General features: G+C 47.1%; 1 protein-coding gene across 1 annotated transcript in view; it reads right to left on the bottom strand.

Annotated features, from left to right (window-relative positions):
- The window catches only part of LOC140479377 (mucolipin-2-like), a 37,007-nt gene extending 20,520 nt beyond the window's left edge, over positions 1 to 16,487 (bottom strand). The window contains exons 1-5 of the mRNA XM_072573284.1: positions 16,370 to 16,487; positions 14,634 to 14,727; positions 14,350 to 14,446; positions 12,731 to 12,830; positions 2,184 to 2,296 (exon numbers count right to left, since the gene is read on the bottom strand). Coding sequence (XP_072429385.1) covers positions 2,184 to 2,296; positions 12,731 to 12,830; positions 14,350 to 14,446; positions 14,634 to 14,727; positions 16,370 to 16,487 — 522 coding nt within the window. The remainder of the gene's footprint in view (positions 1 to 2,183; positions 2,297 to 12,730; positions 12,831 to 14,349; positions 14,447 to 14,633; positions 14,728 to 16,369) is intronic.
- Positions 16,488 to 17,480: the final 993 nt, after the last annotated feature.

Below are 17,480 nucleotides of genomic sequence, written 5' to 3'. Positions count from 1 at the left end.
AAACAGACCCAGACCCATAAATAGAAAGTGGGACAGAACAGCAGTGCTTCACCGGAGGCTCACTGATGATGTTACCTAGTATGGTGACGAAACATCTGAGAACAAACCTACCGGCTCAGTGACCAAACTTACAACCTGAGCTACAAATCTTCTCAAAAATTGCAAAAAATCTGGAATTAAGAGTCTCTTGATGACCATGAATCCATTGTCAATTGCTGGGAAAATCCATCAAATTCTCTGATGCCCTTCAGGGAAGGAAGCTGCCATCCTCACCTGGTCTGGCCTACATGTGACTCCAGACCCACAGCAATGTGGTTGACTCTTAACTGCCCTCTGGGCAAGAAGGAATGGGGACTAAATGCTGGCCTTGCCAGTAACACCCTCATCCCGTGAATGAATAAAAAAATAAAGTGGCTGCTACATTTCATACAGTACAAGTAAATTTCAAAAACATATTTTTTTTAGATTTCCTACAGTGTGGAAACAGGTCCTTTGGCCCAACCAACACCGACCCTCTGAAGAGTAACCCACCCAGACCCATTTCTCTCTGACTAATGCAGCTAGCACTATGGGCAATTTAGCACGGCCAATTCACCTAACCTGCACATCTTTGGACTGTGGGAGGAAACCGGAGCACCCGGAGGAAACCCACGCAGACACGGGGAGAATGTGCAAACTCCACACAGACAGCCGCCCGAGGCTGGAATCAAACCTGGGACCCTGGTGCTGTGAGGCAGCAGTGCTAACCACTGTGCCACCGTGCCGCCCTATTGCTGTGAAATGTTGTGGGTTGTCTGGGAGCCATTAGATGCCATGGTGAAGGTGTTAGCAAAGTCTCTGAGGGCTGAATGGCCTGATCTGCTGTTACACTCAGTGTTCTCTCATTGACTGGGCACAGACCTGGTGGCATTGCCCAGGGATTGCTGCTGCCAACTGTTGACTCTTAGTTTTTCAGACTGGCAGATTAAACCATGGAGTTGAAGCTCATTCCCAGTCAGCCGGGTCTTTGTGTTGACACTTGGTCCATGGCTGTCACAAACTGCAACAACCACTTCATTCCACAGTAAGGGATGTTTGAGATTGAAACCATGGTACACATTGAAAAACAATAAGAAGGTATTGAATAATGAATATTGTTTCAGAAAGGAATACAGGAATGCTTATCCACACGTCCTTTAAGGTGACAGGTCAGGATTACAGGGTGGCATTTGGGACTTACCTTGTCCAGTTGTGGATAGATTATAGAAGCAGAGAGGTTGTGCTGGAGCTGTACAGGACTTTGAGGCCACAGCTGGATTACTGTTTGCAGCTCTGGTCCCCACACAACAGGAAGGATGGGGTTACAGTGGAGGGGGTGCAGAGGATGACATTCACCAGGATGTGGTATGGGATGCAGCAGTCTATCCATGGAGAGAGGCTGAATAAGCTCGGGGAGTTTACATTGGAGCAGAGATGGCTGAGGGGCAAGGACAGGGTGAATCGAAAGCTGTTGTCCCCTTTAGTCAAAGGGTGGATTACAAAAGAGGAATAATTTTCAAGTGAAAGGCAGGAGGTTCAGAGGGGACTTGAGGAGAAAGGGTGTTGGGGATCTGGAATGCACTGCCTGGTGCATAGCTGAGGCAGGAACCTTCACAACTTCTAAAAAGTACTTGTTTGAACATTTGAAACGTCAGAACATTCAAGGCTATGTACGGACAAGTGGACTAATGTAGATTCAACGTAGCGAGTTTTGAGAAGATTTGTAGCTCAGGTTGAGGTTCTGGATGTAGGTTTGCTCATTGAGCTGGAAGGTTCATTTCCAGATGTTTCCTCACCCTACTGGGTAACATCTTCAGTGAGCCTCTGGGCGAAGCACTGCTAATAATATCTGCTTTCTATTTATATGTTTGGGCTTCTTTGGGTTGGTGATGTTATTTCCTGTGGTGACGTCATTTCCTGTTTTTTTCTCGGGGTGGTAGATGGAGTCTAACTTGATGTGTTTGTTAATAGATTTAACGTAGCTTTGGCAGTACGGGGTCAAAGGACCTCTTCTGTACTGTATGATTCTATAATTCTGTGTTACCGATCAGATTGGTCAGACCACTGAACCTTTAAACCAGGTTTGGAGCTTAATACTCCAGACTGACATTCCCAACGCAGACAGGGTAACCTGTACACATTCAAAGATGCAGTTGTATAAATACCTTGTGTAACTGGAGACCGAGGATAATAGATCGGGTACACAGGACAAGTGACATCAGGCAACTCAACATGACACAGGCATCAAAGATCAGGATATAGCGTGTGTTCTTTGAGACTGAAAGAATAAAGCAACATAAGTATGTGCTGAGATTTTTTCACACGGGGATTATTGTGCTCATTTCACTCTCCCTGGGCATAGTTCACTGGTCGAAGCAATGCTGTGGAGGTGGGGCAAGATTTGCTGGGCAGAAACTGAGAGTTCAAAGCCCACCAGAGAGTCCCCACTTCGGACTAACAGCCAACATTCTCACTCCTTCCCCTTGAGCATAGGAACCTATCCCTCTGCTTCCTCCTGCCCCTGTACTTCCTCCTGCTTGACCAGAATCACAGGTAGATAGGATAGTGAAGGCAGCTTTTGGTATGCTTTCCCTTATTAGCCAGAGCATTGAGTATAGGAGTTGGGAGGTCATTTTGTAGCTGTACAGGACATTGGTTAGGCCATTTCTGGAATACTGTGTGCAGTTCTGGTCTCCCTGCTATAGGAAGGATGGTGTGAAACCTGAAAGGGTTCAGAAAAGATTTACAAGGACGTTGCCAGGATTGGAGGGTCTCAGCTACACGGAGAGGCTGAACAGGCTGGGGCTGTTTTCCCTGGAGCATCAGAGGCTGAGGGGTGACCTTATAGAGGTTTATAGAATCGTGAGGGGCATGGATAGGATAAATAGACAAAGTCGCTTCCCCAGAGTAGCACAGTGCAAAACTAAAGGGAGGATAAAGGGGCAACATTTTCACACAGAGGGTGGTGCGTGTATGGAATGAGCTGCCAGAGGAAGTGGTGGAGGCTGGTACAATTACAGCATTTAAAAAGGCATCTAGATGGGTATGTGAATAGGAAGGGTTTGGGGGGATATGGGCCAAGTGTTGGCTAGATATGGCTAGTCTATCTGGTCAGTATTGACAAGTTGGATTGAAGAGTTTGTTTCTATGCTGTTTCTAATTCTCCCTTTCTGCCCTCTGAAAGGATACCAGTCCATGGACCACTGCCACGCTCTCTTGCTTCTTAAAACCATAAGATTGCAAGGAATGAAAAACCTGCACCTACACCTCCTCCTTCACCTCCATCCAAGGCCCCAAAAGGATCCTTCCACATCCGGCAGAGATTTACCTGCACTTCCACACACCTCATCTACTGTGTCTGTTGCTCTCAATGTGGTCATTGTGCAATGTTTCAGAGAACATGTCTGAGACACCCGCACTAACCAACCCCACTACCCTGTGGCCGAACACTTTAACTCCCCCTCCCACTCCACCAAGGCCATGCAAGTCCTGGAACTCCTCCATCGCCAAACCCTTACCACCCGACACCTGGAGGAAGAACACCTCATCTTTCACCTTGGGACCCTCCAACTACACAGGATCAATGTGGATTTCACCAGATTCCCCATTTCCCCTCCGCCCACCTTATCCCAGATCCAACCTTCCAACATAGCACCGCCCTCATGACCTGTCCTACCTGTCCATCTTCCTTCCCACATATTCACTCCACCCTCCCCTCCGACCAATCACCATCACCCACCCCCCCCACCTTCATCTACCTAATCATACCTTTGCCCCCCAGCCCCACTCCCCTCCCAGTTCTCTCTCAGACCCCTTGGGCCACCCCCTTACTCCTGATGAAGAGCTATGGCCTGAAACATTGACTCTCCTGCTCCTCTGATGCTACCTGACCGGCTGTGCTTTTCCAGCACCACACTCTTCAATTCCAGACAGAGTAAAGGTAGGAAGGATGTTTCCAATGGTGGAGCAGTCCAGAATCAGGGGTCATGGTTTCAGGATAAGGGGTAGGCCATTTTGGGCTGCGATGAAGAGAAATGTCTTCACCCAGAGGGTGAGGAGTCTGGGAATTCACTACCACAGCAAGAGGGTGAGGCCGGAACACTTTTTTTAAGATGGAGGTTGATATAGCGCTAGTGGCTAAAGGAATTATGGGACGTGGTGAAAGATGGGATTGGTGTATTGAGCTCAAACATCAGTCACGATCATACTGAATGGCGGGGCAGGCTTGAGGGGCCGAATGGCCTACTCCTGCTCCTATCTTCTCTTTCATAATTTCAGTGCCATTTGAGAGCAAGAGCGAGCGCGAGCGACAGACTTTACTCTAACCACTAACTTATGATCTTATTGAGGACCTTTTTACTTGGTTATGGGAGAGCAGGAACAGGAGTCGGCCATTCAGCCCATTGAGCCTGTCCTATTTTGACCCAGCAAGGAAGGAATGGCAATGTTGGGATGGTGTTAACAAATAATCTGCATCTTCATGACCATTTATCTGTTTTGGTTTAGAAGCACAGCGTCATTCCCAGTTTTAACATTTTCAAGCCTCAACCTCAATTGCGTTTTGATCAAAAGTGTTTGAGAATTACCACTCCCTTAAAAATAATATGGAGACCATATACGGCGCCACATCCACTCCCTCCATCACCGACACTCAGTACACACTGCTACAACAACTATCTACAAGATGCACAGCAGAAATTCACCAAAGATCCTGAAACAGCATCTTCCAAACCCACTACCACTTCCATTCAGAAGGACAAGGGCAGCAGATACATGGGAACATCATGTGCAAACCACTCCAAGCCACTCACCATCCCAATATTGTTGTTCCTTCCTTGCTGGGTCAAAATTCCAAGGGCATTGTGGGTCTACCTACAGCACATGGACTGCAGTGGTTCAAGAAGGCAGTTCACCCCCACCTTCTCAAGGGGCAACTAGGGACAGGCAATAAATGCTGGGCCCAGCCACTGATGCCCACATCCTACTAATAGAAGCATCGTGGTTGATCTTTCTAAATTCTTAGAAGAGCAGGGTCAGATTAGAACTAGTCAACATAGATTTAGTAAGGGGAGGTCATGCCTGACAAACCTGTTAGAATTCTTTGAAGAGGTGACAAGTAGGTTAGACCAGGGAAATCCAGTGGATGTGGTCTACCCAGACTTCCAAAAGGCCTTTGATAAGGTGCCACACGGGAGGCTGCTGAGCAAGGTGAGGGCCCATTGTGTTTGAGGTGAGCTGCTGGGATGGATTGAGGATTGGCTGTCTGACAGAAGGCAGAGAGTTGGGATAAAAGGTTCTTTTTCGGAATGGCAGCTGGTGACAAACGGTGTCCCGCAGGGTTCAGTGTTGGGGCCACAGCTGTTCGCATTATATATTAATGATCTGGATGAAGGGACTGGGGGCATTCTTCTTCAGCCAGAGAGTGGTGGGCCTGTGGAATCCATTGCCGCGGTGTGCAGTGGAGGCCGGGACGCTAAATGTCTTCAAGGCAGAGATTGATAAATTCTTGATGTCACAAGGAATTAAGGGCTACGGGGAGAGTGCAGGTAAGTGGTGTTGAAATGCCCATCAGCCATGATTAAATGGCGGAGTGGACCTGATGGGCCGAATGGCCTTACTTCCACTCCCATGTCTTATGGTGTTATGATCTGAGGAACTCTACATTTCACATTCATGATATCTTGTCCTAGCTATCAATTTAGATTGACCTTTGATCAATGGAATGGAAATAGATCTTTCTCTATCTACCTTTCGAGTCACAGGATCACCTTAAACACCCTAATGAAATCACCTTCAATTCTCTACGCTGAAAGAAATACAAACCCCCCTCCTGTAACCCACCCTGACAATTTCATCATTTTATCGCCTGGATCAGTCTGGTGAAGGTGCCAAGGCAACAGCACCCTCTGGCTGAGGAGTTTGTAAAGGTGTTCCAATCAGAGCATTGCACAGCTGCAGTATAACTCAGAACCCAACAGAGACCTAACCAATCCATGTCGCTATCTCAGGGTAAACAGAATGGCAATTATTGGGCATCTTGTGGAGGGCTGGGACATACATATCATTCAGTAAAACCATGGCAGGAAACAACATTGTGAGATGCAAAGGGAACTGGGTATGTTAGTGCATGCATCTGGAGAGGTTAGTGCAGGAACAACTAAGATTGGTCATGGAATACTGTGCTTTATTTCAACAGGAATAAAATGTCAAAGTGAGGATGTTTTGCTTCATTTACACAGGTCATCGGTGAGCTCATATCTTGAAGACCATGTGCAGTTTTGGTCTCTTTATGTAAATGTGTTGAAGGTTGCTCGGATGAGATTTACCAGATTGATTCCAGGAATGAGTAGGTTGTCTAAGGACGAAAGGCTGGACAGACTGGGGCTTGCTTTCACTGGAGAATGAGATTGAAGTGTATCAGATCCTGAAGAATCTCCACCAAGTGGATGTGGTAAGGCTGTTTCCTCTCTGAGTCAGTCCAGAACCAGGAAATGCTGTTTTAACAAGTCGAGTGTGTGTTACTGGAAAAGCGCTTCATCAGGAATCCTGCTCCTCGGATGCTGCCTGACCGGCTGTGCTTTTCCAGCAACATACTCTCAACTCTGATCTCCAGCATCTGCAGACCTCACTGTCTCCCTGATGCTGTTTTATTACCAGGGATCACCCTTTCAGATCAGGGGTGAGAAGAAACATCTTTTCTCTCAGTAGATTGAGACACTTTGGAACTCTATGCCTCAGAAGCTGATAGACGTCAGAGTCACTGAATATTTTAATGACAGAAGGATCGACGGGGACAGATGGGAATGTGGGATTCAGAACACAAACAGATCAACCACAATCAGACTGAACGGGACTCAAAGGGCCGAATGGTCTGCCGTTGCTCCAATTCATACGTTTGCAAAATTTCCCCTGTCAGCTTCACCTTCCCATATCCCCCAATTCCCTTTTTGTGAGCAAAGATCCATCAACCTGTTTTCCCTGGAGCGTGGGAGGCTGAGGTGTGACCTTATAGAGGTTTATAAAACCATAAGGGGCATGGATAGGATAAATAGACAAAGTCTTTTCCCTGGGGTCGGGGAGTTCAGAACTAGAGGGCATAGGTTTAGGGTGAGAAGGGAAAGATATAAAAGAGACCTAAGGGGCAACATTTTCACGCAGACGGTGGTACGTGTATGGAATGAGCTGCCAGAGGAAGTGGTGGAGGCTGGTACAATTGCAACATTTAAAAGGATGGGTATATGAATAGGAAGGGTTTAGAGGGATATGGGCCGGGTGCTGGTAGGTGGGACTAGATTGATTTAGGATATCTGGTCACCATTGAGGGATTGGACTGAAGGGGCTGTTACTGTGCTGTACATCTCTTTGAGTCTATGACTGTGTCTTGAACACACCCAATGACTGAGTTTGTGAGCGAGAGGAAATTGCTCCCCATCTCGGTCCAAAATTCTGAAATTGAGACCCCACATTCTGGAATACCCAGCTTGGAGGAATTATTTTCTCATCAGTAGTGAAATAGTGTTTAGCTAATGGTCCCCTGGGCTGGAGAGTTTGCGTGATGGAGAGAGATTGGACAGACTGGGCTTAGTCTCCTCTGCTCGAAGGAAAATGAGAGGGGACGTGATCGAGATGGAGAACATGATGAGGGGTGTAGACAGGAAGAAACTTTTCCCCTTGACAGAGGAATCGATGAACAGTGGGAATAGATTTAAGGAAAAGGATGAAGGTTAGAGAGGGATGTGAGGAAAAACTTTTTCACCCAGAGGATAGTGGGGATCTGGAATTCCCTGTAAGGGTGGGAGGGGCAGAAAGCTTCAGTACATTGAAGGAGGATTTAGGTGGGCACTTGTGATGCCAAGAGAAATAGTGGCACAGAAGAAATATTACTGGACCAGGAGCCTAGAGCCCCAGGTAAATGTTCTGGGGACATGGGTTCGAACCCCAGCATGGCAGCCCATGGAATTTAAATTCAATTAACTAATTCTGGAATACAAAGCAAGTCTCAGTGATGGTAAACTATCATTGATTGACATCAAAACCCATGTCAAGGGAGCCCACTCTACTGTCCTGGTTTGCCCCCATGTGACTCCTGACTCACATTAAACTAAAACAGAGGCAGAATGTCAGAGGTTCAATGTGGAACAATGTTGCCACCAGGTGGATCTCTCTAGAGTTGCAGTTATAAACATCAGTCTGGGACACGAAGAGTTCATTCAATGCTAAGCAAATAAAGACCAAAAGGACTGCAGACGCTGGAAATCAGAAACAAAACCCAGAAATTGCTGGAACAATTCAGCAGGTCTGGCAACATCTGTGAAGAGAAACTACAGGTTTTTTTTGCAGAAGATGGGGTGGGAGAGTGGGTAAAGAGTAAACAATAGGAGGAGGTAGAGAGGGATGAACTAAAAGCAAAATTGCTGTAAAAGCTCACCAGGTCTGGCAGCACCTGTGGAGAGAAATCAGAGTTAACACTCTGAGAAAGAACTCAAAGAAAGAAGATCATTTGGTCAGACAAACGATTGTGTTAAGGTCAGTCTGGGGGAATGAATAGCTGCTAATGGGAACTATTAGCTAAACTGAAAATGTGTTGCTGGAAAAGCGCAGCAGGTCAGGCAGCATCCAAGGAACAGGAGAATCGACGAGAAGGGCATATTATGCCTTGGATGCTGCCTGACCTGCTGCGCTTTTCCAGCAACACATTTTCAGCTCTGATCTCCAGCATCTGCAGTCCTCACTTTCTCCTCGAAGATTTTAACCTACTATTAGCTAAACACCAGGAATTCAGCAAAACGAATGACAGTGAACGAGATAAAAAGATTGGAATGGAAATGCTATTGGAGAGAGGAGCAGGATATCTTCAAGGTGGTCATGCCTGGAAGAGATGTGGCAGTCAGTTTAACACCAAAAGAATCGCGGATGCTGGAAACAGAACATACGACAAAACAGAAACAAAAACAGAAATTGCTGGAAAAGCTCAGCATCTGTGGAGAGATCTCTTGGCATCACAAGTGCCCACATAAATCCTCCTTCAATGTACTGAAGCTTTCTGCCCCTCCCACCCTTACAGGGAATTCCAGATCCCCACTATCCTCTGGGTGAAAAAGCATTTCCTCACATCCCTCTCTAACCTTCATCCTTTTCCTTAAATCTATTCCCACTGTTCATCGATTCCTCTGTCAAGGGGAAAGGTTTCTTCCTGTCTACACCCCTCATCATGTTCTCCATCTCGATCACGTCCCCTCTCATTTTCCTTCGAGCAGAGGAGACTAAGCCCAGTCTGTCCAATCTCTCTCCATCACTCAAACTCTCCAGCCCAGGCAACGTCCTGGGAAATCTCCTCTGCCTCCTCCCCAGTGCTATCACATCCCTCTGACAATGTGGATTTCAGAACTGCACACAATACTCTCGCTGTGGCCTAACCAATGTTTTTATACAGTTCCATCACCACCTCCTTGCTCATAAACCTCAGGCCTCAGCAAACAACAGCAAGTTACCCCTTATTTGCCACCTTAACTATTTCATCCGCCTGTACTGGGAACAGTGTACATACACACCAAGGTCCCTCTGATCCCTGGTACTTCCTGGGGTCTGACTGTTCATCGTGTATTCCCTTGATGGGTTTGTCCTGTCCAACTGCGCCATCTTTAGATTTGGATCATTCGGGGTCGAGAGTGTGTTGCTGGAAAAGCACAGCCGTTCAGGCAGCGTCCGAGGAGCAGGAGAATAGATGTTTTGGGCGTAAGCCCTTCATCAGGAATGATGTTCATTAGGAAAGGGAACCATCTGCCTGCAGCTACAGACAGAGGACAATCTCTCTCACACAACAGGCTGATCATGTGGATAGAAAGATAATGACAAACAGCCTCTAACCTCAAGGGTCTGTTTGAGTCAAGGTTTAATATGACGGCTCATTGAGGACAGTCCCAACTCCTGAAAAGATCAGTGTTGAGAGAGAGGGTTCCCACTGCCAGATCCTTCGAGAATCCATCAGAATTAAAGACCCAGAGAGGTCAACATGGACCCTGATGCAGTGGGGTTGGATGAGAATGGGCAGGAGGGACTAAGGGATCACTGGATCCCAGTAAATCAGATATGGATTCCTAACCCTGACAGAACCTAGAGACCTGACAGTGGAAAGTTGAGGCGTCTGAGCCACGTGTCTCCTGTTGGAGTTGCTCAGTGTCCAGGGATCTGCTCCTGTATGAAGCTGGATCTGTTTCTCAGTGGGTTAGATCTCCAGTAACTGCCCTCCCAATGCTGCAGGATGTCCCCTGCAGGTGGAAGATGGAGGGGGGTGGGGGGGGGGGGGGGGGGGGGTGGTTGGGGGCTGCCTTGACTGCGGTCAGGGGCTGGGGTTTATACATGTTCATGACCAGGTATCTGCAGCCATTGCGCAACACTGAAGATGGGTTTACACCCGAAACGATAATTTCTTCACCTCCTGATGCTACCTGGCTTGCTGTGTTCTTCCAGTCTCCTGTTTGTTTATTGTGTTACCTTCAGCAGATCCAGACCAGTCCAGTCCCACCACCCAGGGACACTCAGCAGAAACAACAGGAACACAGAGCCCTGGGTCAGGAATTTCAGAACGTGCCCTGTAATTGATTCTCTCAGTTACTCCTTCACTGTTTGCTTGGGCTGACAAGTGGCAAGTAACATTCACAGCACACAAATGCTGGACAATGATCGTCTCCAATGACCAACACCCCTTCACATCCAATGGCATTACCATCACTGAATCCCCCACTGTCAACATCCTGGGGGTTACCATTCACCAGAAACTCACTTCGATTTAGCACGTAAACACAGCGGCTACAAGAGCATGTCAAAAACTAGGAATACTGTGGTGAGTAACTCCTGTCTTGACTCCCCAAAGCCTTTCCACCATCTACACGGCACAAGTCAGGAGTGGGATGGAATACTCCCCACTTGCCTGGATGGGGGCAGCTCAAACAACACTCAAGATGCTCAAGGTTTCCAAAGATTACAAAGGGATCTTGATCAAATGAGTCAATGGGCTGAAAAATGGCAGATGGGGTTCAATCTGGATAAAGGCAAAGTATTGCATAGACAAGGGTAAACCTTATACAATTAATGGATAATACTGTCGAACTGAGAGACCTTGGGGTGGAGGTACATAATTCTGTGAAGTCTGCATCACATGTAGACAGGATGGTTGAAAAGTCGTTTGGCACGCTTCCTTTCATTGCTTAGTCCTTTGAGTATAGGAGTTGGGATGTTATGTTGAGGTTGTACAGGAGGCTTCTTTTGGAATACTGTGTCTGGTTCTGGCTGCCCTGTTATACGAAGGATATTATCGAGCTGGAGATAGGTTTAGAAGAGATTTACCAGGATGTTGCCAGGTATGGAAGGTTTGACTTATAAAGAAAGGCTGGAGCGAGGAGATTGAGAGGTGACCTGATAGAGGTTTATAAAATAATGAAGGGTGTAGATGGACTTAATGGTACAGTGTCTTTTCCCTAAGATGGGGGATCATTTTTAAGGTGAAAGGAGAAATATTTAAAGAAGGCAGGAGGTAATTTCTTTTACACAGAAGGTGGTTTGCATACAGAATGAACTTCCAGAGAAAGTGGTGGATGCGGTTACAATTACAATGTTTAAAAGACATTTGGATAGACACGTGAATAGGAAAGGTTTGGAGGGATATGGGCCAGGAGTAGGCAGGTGGGACTAGTTTAGTTTGGGATTATATTCGGCATGGACTACAACTATTCAGGACAAAGCAGCCCACTTGATTGGTACTATATCCATAAACTTGGAGAAAGTGAGGACTGTAGATGCTGGAGATCAGAGTCAGGAGTGTGGTGCTGGAAAAGCACAGCAGGTCAGGCAGCATCCGAGAAGCAGGAGAGTCGACATTTCGGGCATAAGTCTTTCATTAGACCCTATGCCCAAAACGTCGACTCTCCTGCTCCTCGGATGCTGCCTGACCTGCTGTGCTTTTCCAACACCACACCTTTTGACTATATCCACAAGCATCCACTCCCACCACCACCGATGCGCAGTAGCAGCAGTGGGTACTAGCTACAAGATGCACTGCAGAAATTCACCAAAGATCCTCAGCCAGCAACCTCCAAACCCAGAGATGTAACTAGTTTGTCAAAAAAAGAGGATTCAAAGAAAGATCAGGAATCTCCCTGTAATAAAAGCTAAAAAAAAAGTGGATGCTGGAAATCTAAATAAAAACAGAATGTTCCGGAGAAACTCAGCAGGTCTGGCAGCATCTGTGCAGAGAAAAACAGATTTAAGGTTTTGAGTCCAATGAGAGACTTCCTCAGATTGAAAGGTATTGGAAAACGATGGGGTTTTTAAACTATTTTGAATGGAGTGGGGAAGAGTGAGGGGGACAGATGGTGCTGGAGCCCAGTGCAAAAGACAAAGGGTTTGCTAATTTTGGGTGTAACAGAAACAGAGATCCCACATGGGTGGGACTGAAGGCATGGAAGGTAAAAATGGGGACTGTCTACTGAGGGTACAGTAAACAATACACAAACTAGACCATCCCATGGGGCAAAGGGGGGATGCAGGAATACCAGAACGTTTTATCATATGTTATATTTCTGAACACTTTGATTGTTCCTGGACTTGGTCTGAGTGATAGCAGATAGTGACTTTGCCCTGAGCAAACTCTGGAGAATCTGACCATTCACGTTAAATATAATCTTTAGCATCTGTAAAAATGTAAATTACATACGGGATCCGGAAATCTTCCACTCTTTACACTCTGTAACTGTGGTCTCACTCTCCAACTTTACTTTAATGATCCCACTGTGGGCTGTGTTGTCAAAGGTAATCTGTAATCAGGAGAGCCAAAGTTCCTCGTTATTGACAACGAACATTCCAGAAGCTTCCTCAACACCAACCTGGCGCCAAACCTCACCCACTTCCACTCAGTCCAAAGCGATTCAGCAAATAATTATCCAGCCATCACCGCCCCCCCCTCTCTCTCCCCTCTCTCTCCCCCCCCCCCACAACCTTCACTGCCTGGGAAACGGGGGCAGGATTAGGGTGGGGAGGAGGAAGAAATCATGGGAGGAATGAAGAGGTAGTGGGATGGGCAGGGAGTGAGAGGGTGGAGAGAGGGATCAGGGGTGTGAAGGATAAGTGGGGGGGGGGGGAAGAGGGATCAAGGGAAGAGGAATGAGGAGGGGATAGAGGGAGAAGAGATGTAGAAGGACGGGGCGGAGAAATACAAGGGGGGGGGGGGGGGGGAAGACAGACGGGGGAGTAAAAGGGACTCGGGAATGGAGAGTGACGTGGGGGAAGAGGGACGGGGAGGGGATAGAGGGGTAGGAGATGATGGGAAGAGGGATGGGAAGGGCAGGGAGAGATGAAGAAAGGGGATACACATTTGGCCCGATCACTGCCCCGTTTGGTTTCTCCTCCTGTGTATGGTTTTTTTTATGTTTAATCTGCCCACTCCCTTTCAAATTTGCATCTCACTTCATCCTCTGCTTCTTCTGAAATCATTATTCTCCTGGCTTCAGGAGGTTGCCAGAGGGTGTCCCATCACTCCGTACTGTATCCATGTCTACTCACTGCTTCTCTCCCCTAACCCCAATGTCCCCCTCCCCCCCACCCCACCCCACCCCCCAACCCCAATGTCCCCCTCCCCCCCACCCCACCCCACCCCACCCCCCAACCCCAATGTCCCCCTCCCCCCCACCCCACCCCACCCCCCAACCCCAATGTCCCCCTCCCCCCCACCCCACCCCACCCCCCAACCCCAATGTCCCCCTCCCCCCCACCCCACCCCACCCCCCAACCCCAATGTCCCCCTCCCCCCCACCCCACCCCACCCCCCAACCCCAATGTCCCCCTCCCCCCCACCCCCAATGTCCCCCTCCCCCCCACCGCACTGTGCTGGCACCAGCTGCAGAGTTTCGTCAGGAAGCATTTTTAACCTCGAAACGTGGGGAGGGTTGTGAGGGGCTTCACTCCAATCAGGCCTGTGTTCATCCATTGAACCAACAACAAGCTACACCCTTCACCCAGCAACACTTTATTTTTGAATATTCACCAGCTCAAAGTTACAGCCCAGTTGTCACTCACTCACCATTCTGATTTGGGAAAATATCGCTGTTCCTTCAGTGTCACTGGGTCAAAATCCTGGAATTCCCTCTCTAAGGGCATTGTGGGTCTACCTACAGCACATGGACTGCAGTGAGTTACGAAGGCAGTTCACCCCCATCTTCTGAGGGGGCAACTAGGGACGAGCAATAAATACTGGACCCAGCCAGTGATGCCCATGTGCCATGAGTGAATAAGTACAAACACAACAGGTGAAATAATGACAAGAGGTGAATTACTCACAGTGATTGTAAACTGATAGCAGTCCGGTAATTCATTGTTGCGAATAGTTTGTAGGTCTATCCCCTTCAGTTTAAAGTTGATTTCTATAAGTATCAACCTTAATAAAACCAAAGAAATAATAACTCAGGACACAAACATAACTGAAAGGTTTATAGTTACAAACGCAGGCATCACACGTACACCCCAAAGATAGAGTTCAACATTACATACACTGTACTGTAGCCTGCCATAAACCTAACTGTATGATCTACAAACATGACTGAGTACATTGCTGACAAAGTTACCTGTAAAATTCAATGTCAAAAAATGATGTATTGGTCATTTTCCATTCTTTAAAGGAGTCCCCTATTGCAGAAGCTGATTCTATATTTACACATTCTGGAAAGAAACAAACAATTAATTTCATAAGTACTGAAGAGTACGAGTAGGCCATTCAGCCCTTTGAGTCTGTTCCTCTCTTTATTACAATCAGCTCAATTTTCCTGCCTGCTCTCCATAGCCCCCATCAAATTGTTCCCAATTAAAAATCTGCCTACCTTCTCCTCAAATTCACATAATGTCCCAGCATCCACTGTGCTCTGGGGGAGTGAATTCCACAGATTCATAACCATTTGAGAGGAGTTATTTCTCCTCATCTCCATTTTAAGTCTGCACCATACCTCACACAAATCTAAAACAATGACCTCTCGCTCTCGAACATTTCACTTCACAATTGCATGGAAACAAGATCACAATATTCCTAATGGACAGACAAGATCCACTAACTGAACAATGAACCTTTCCAAAATCCTGGAAAAGTTGACTTGACTCCTTTCTTCAATGCAAGTGGTCGAATTAACCAGTAAAATTCAATCCATTTATTAACCACAGCTTTCGAGTGAATAACTGAATATTTTGGTCTACACATAGGAAGAAACATATCCAACTTCATCTTAAATTATTTTCTAACTCTCCAAATGATTAGGAGCTACAGTTTCAGAGATAGTGTGTGTGTTTGTGTGTGCAAGTGTACGAGAGAGTGTATGTGTGTGTTTGTGTGTGCAAGTGTACGAGAGAGTGTATGTGTGTGTGTGTGTGTGTGCGTCAGTCACTCCCCATTGTGGAGTAGATTGTAAGCAAGCTGTGAAGATTAGCTTCATACATTCACACACCCTCAGTCTGACCCAGGCTCACTCAATAAAGATTCAGTGCAGCTACAGAGACCGATTTCCCACTCGCTGGTTCTCATCACCAAACTGTTGTGGTGCTATTGGGAATGGCATTAAACAGGGAATCAGAGATGCATGTGGTAAAGAACATCTGGAATTATGGCTGACTTTAATCTACATTTAGATTGGGCAAATCAAATTAGTCAGGATACAGTAGGGGAGGAATTCCTTACGTGTATATGGGCTGGTTTTCTGGATCAATACATTAAGGAACCGAGCAGACAACAGGCCATCTTAGGCTGGGTATCGTACTATGATAAAGGAACAATCGGTGATGTATTTGAGAGGGATCCCTTGGGGATGGAATTCTTCATCAAGATAGAGTGAGGTTGTTGATCCTGAGACCAGAGTCCTGAATCTTAATAAGAGAAACTGAAATGGTATGAGGCAGGAGTTGGCTATGGTACATTGGAAGGACTGACAGTGTTGGCAATAGCAACATTCAAAGAGCGAATGGTTGAACAACAAAAATTGTTTATTCCTGTTTGACCAGGACTGCAAGGAGAACACTGGCTTACAAGGAAAGTTAGAGACAGTAATAGATGCAAAATAGAGGCATACAAATTGAATAGGATGGAATATCCTTTTATTGTCACATGTACTCCATATGTATGGCAGCATCTTAGGTACAAATCGTACAGAGTAAACGTTCCAGTCTGTGCCCTCCGGCCCCAGAGCAGAGGCTACACTGACTCCCCATGCCAGCCTCCATTCAGAACTCGCTCCACCGCCCCACTCTGAGAATCAGCTGCTCACTCAGCTCCACCGTGGGGCTCGGCCCAAACTCGCTCAGCTCCGCCGTGGGACCGGGCCCTGTGCTCGCTCCGCCGTGGGACCGGGCCCTGTGCTCGCTCCGCCGTGGGGCTCAGTCTGTGCTCGCTCCACCGTGGGGCTCAGTCTGTGCTCGCCCCACTGTGGAGCTCGGCCCATACTCACACCACTACGGGGCTCAGCCCACGCTTACTCTGCCGTGGGGCTCAGTCTGCATTTGCTCCACTGTGGGGCCCAGTCCATGTTTGCTCCACTCCTTGACTCCATTCTCAAGGTAGGGCAGGGGCGTGGGAGTCAAGAAAAGCTACAAAGAGGAAATAAAAAGAGGGAATAGGTAAAGGATCTGGTAAGCAGAGGAGCTCTGACTGGAATGTCCTATCCTGTTGCCATCTTGACAATTGGCCAAAAAAGGTAACAGAGCGAAGGACAGGGAACAATCAGAAATCAGCGAAGGGGAACCAAGGGATTGATTGAGGAGGAGAAAATAGAGTAGGAGAGTAAACCTGTGGCAAACATAAGAACTGGCTGTGAAAGCTTCTATAAGTATTAAAGAGAAAAAGATTGGTGATGACTAATGTTAGTGCCTTACAGTCAGAAATGGGGGAATTTATAAAGAGGAACAAAAAATGGCTAACAAACTAAATTCAGACTTCACTTCCCAAAGGAAGACACATGTACCAGAACTGATGGAACACAGGGTTTAGTGAGAGGGAGGAACTGAAGGAAATCTGTGTTAATAGGGAAATGATGTTGGTATAAGTAAAGATTCCCTACAGTGTGGAAACAGACCCTTCGGCCCAACAAGTCCACACCGACCCTCTGAAGAGTAATCCACCCAGACCCATTTCCCTCTGACTAATGCACCTAACACTACGGGCAATTTACCATCGCCAATTCACCTGACCTGCACATCTTTGGACAGTGGTAGGAAACCGGAGCACCCAAAGGAAACCCACACAGACACAGGGAGAATGTGCAAACTCCACACAAACAAAGTTACCCGAGGCTGGAATCGAACCTGGGACCTTGGTGCTGCAAGGCAGCAGTGCTAACCACTGAGCTACCATGTCACAATGACATAAAGACCAATGAATGTGCATATGGCCTGAGAATCTACGTTCCAGAGTACAAAAGGAAGTGGCGCCAAATACA

This window comes from Chiloscyllium punctatum, chromosome 7, assembly GCF_047496795.1.
Source record: "Chiloscyllium punctatum isolate Juve2018m chromosome 7, sChiPun1.3, whole genome shotgun sequence".
Lineage (NCBI taxonomy): Eukaryota > Metazoa > Chordata > Chondrichthyes > Orectolobiformes > Hemiscylliidae > Chiloscyllium > Chiloscyllium punctatum.
This window is presented reverse-complemented; position numbering and strand designations above follow the sequence as displayed.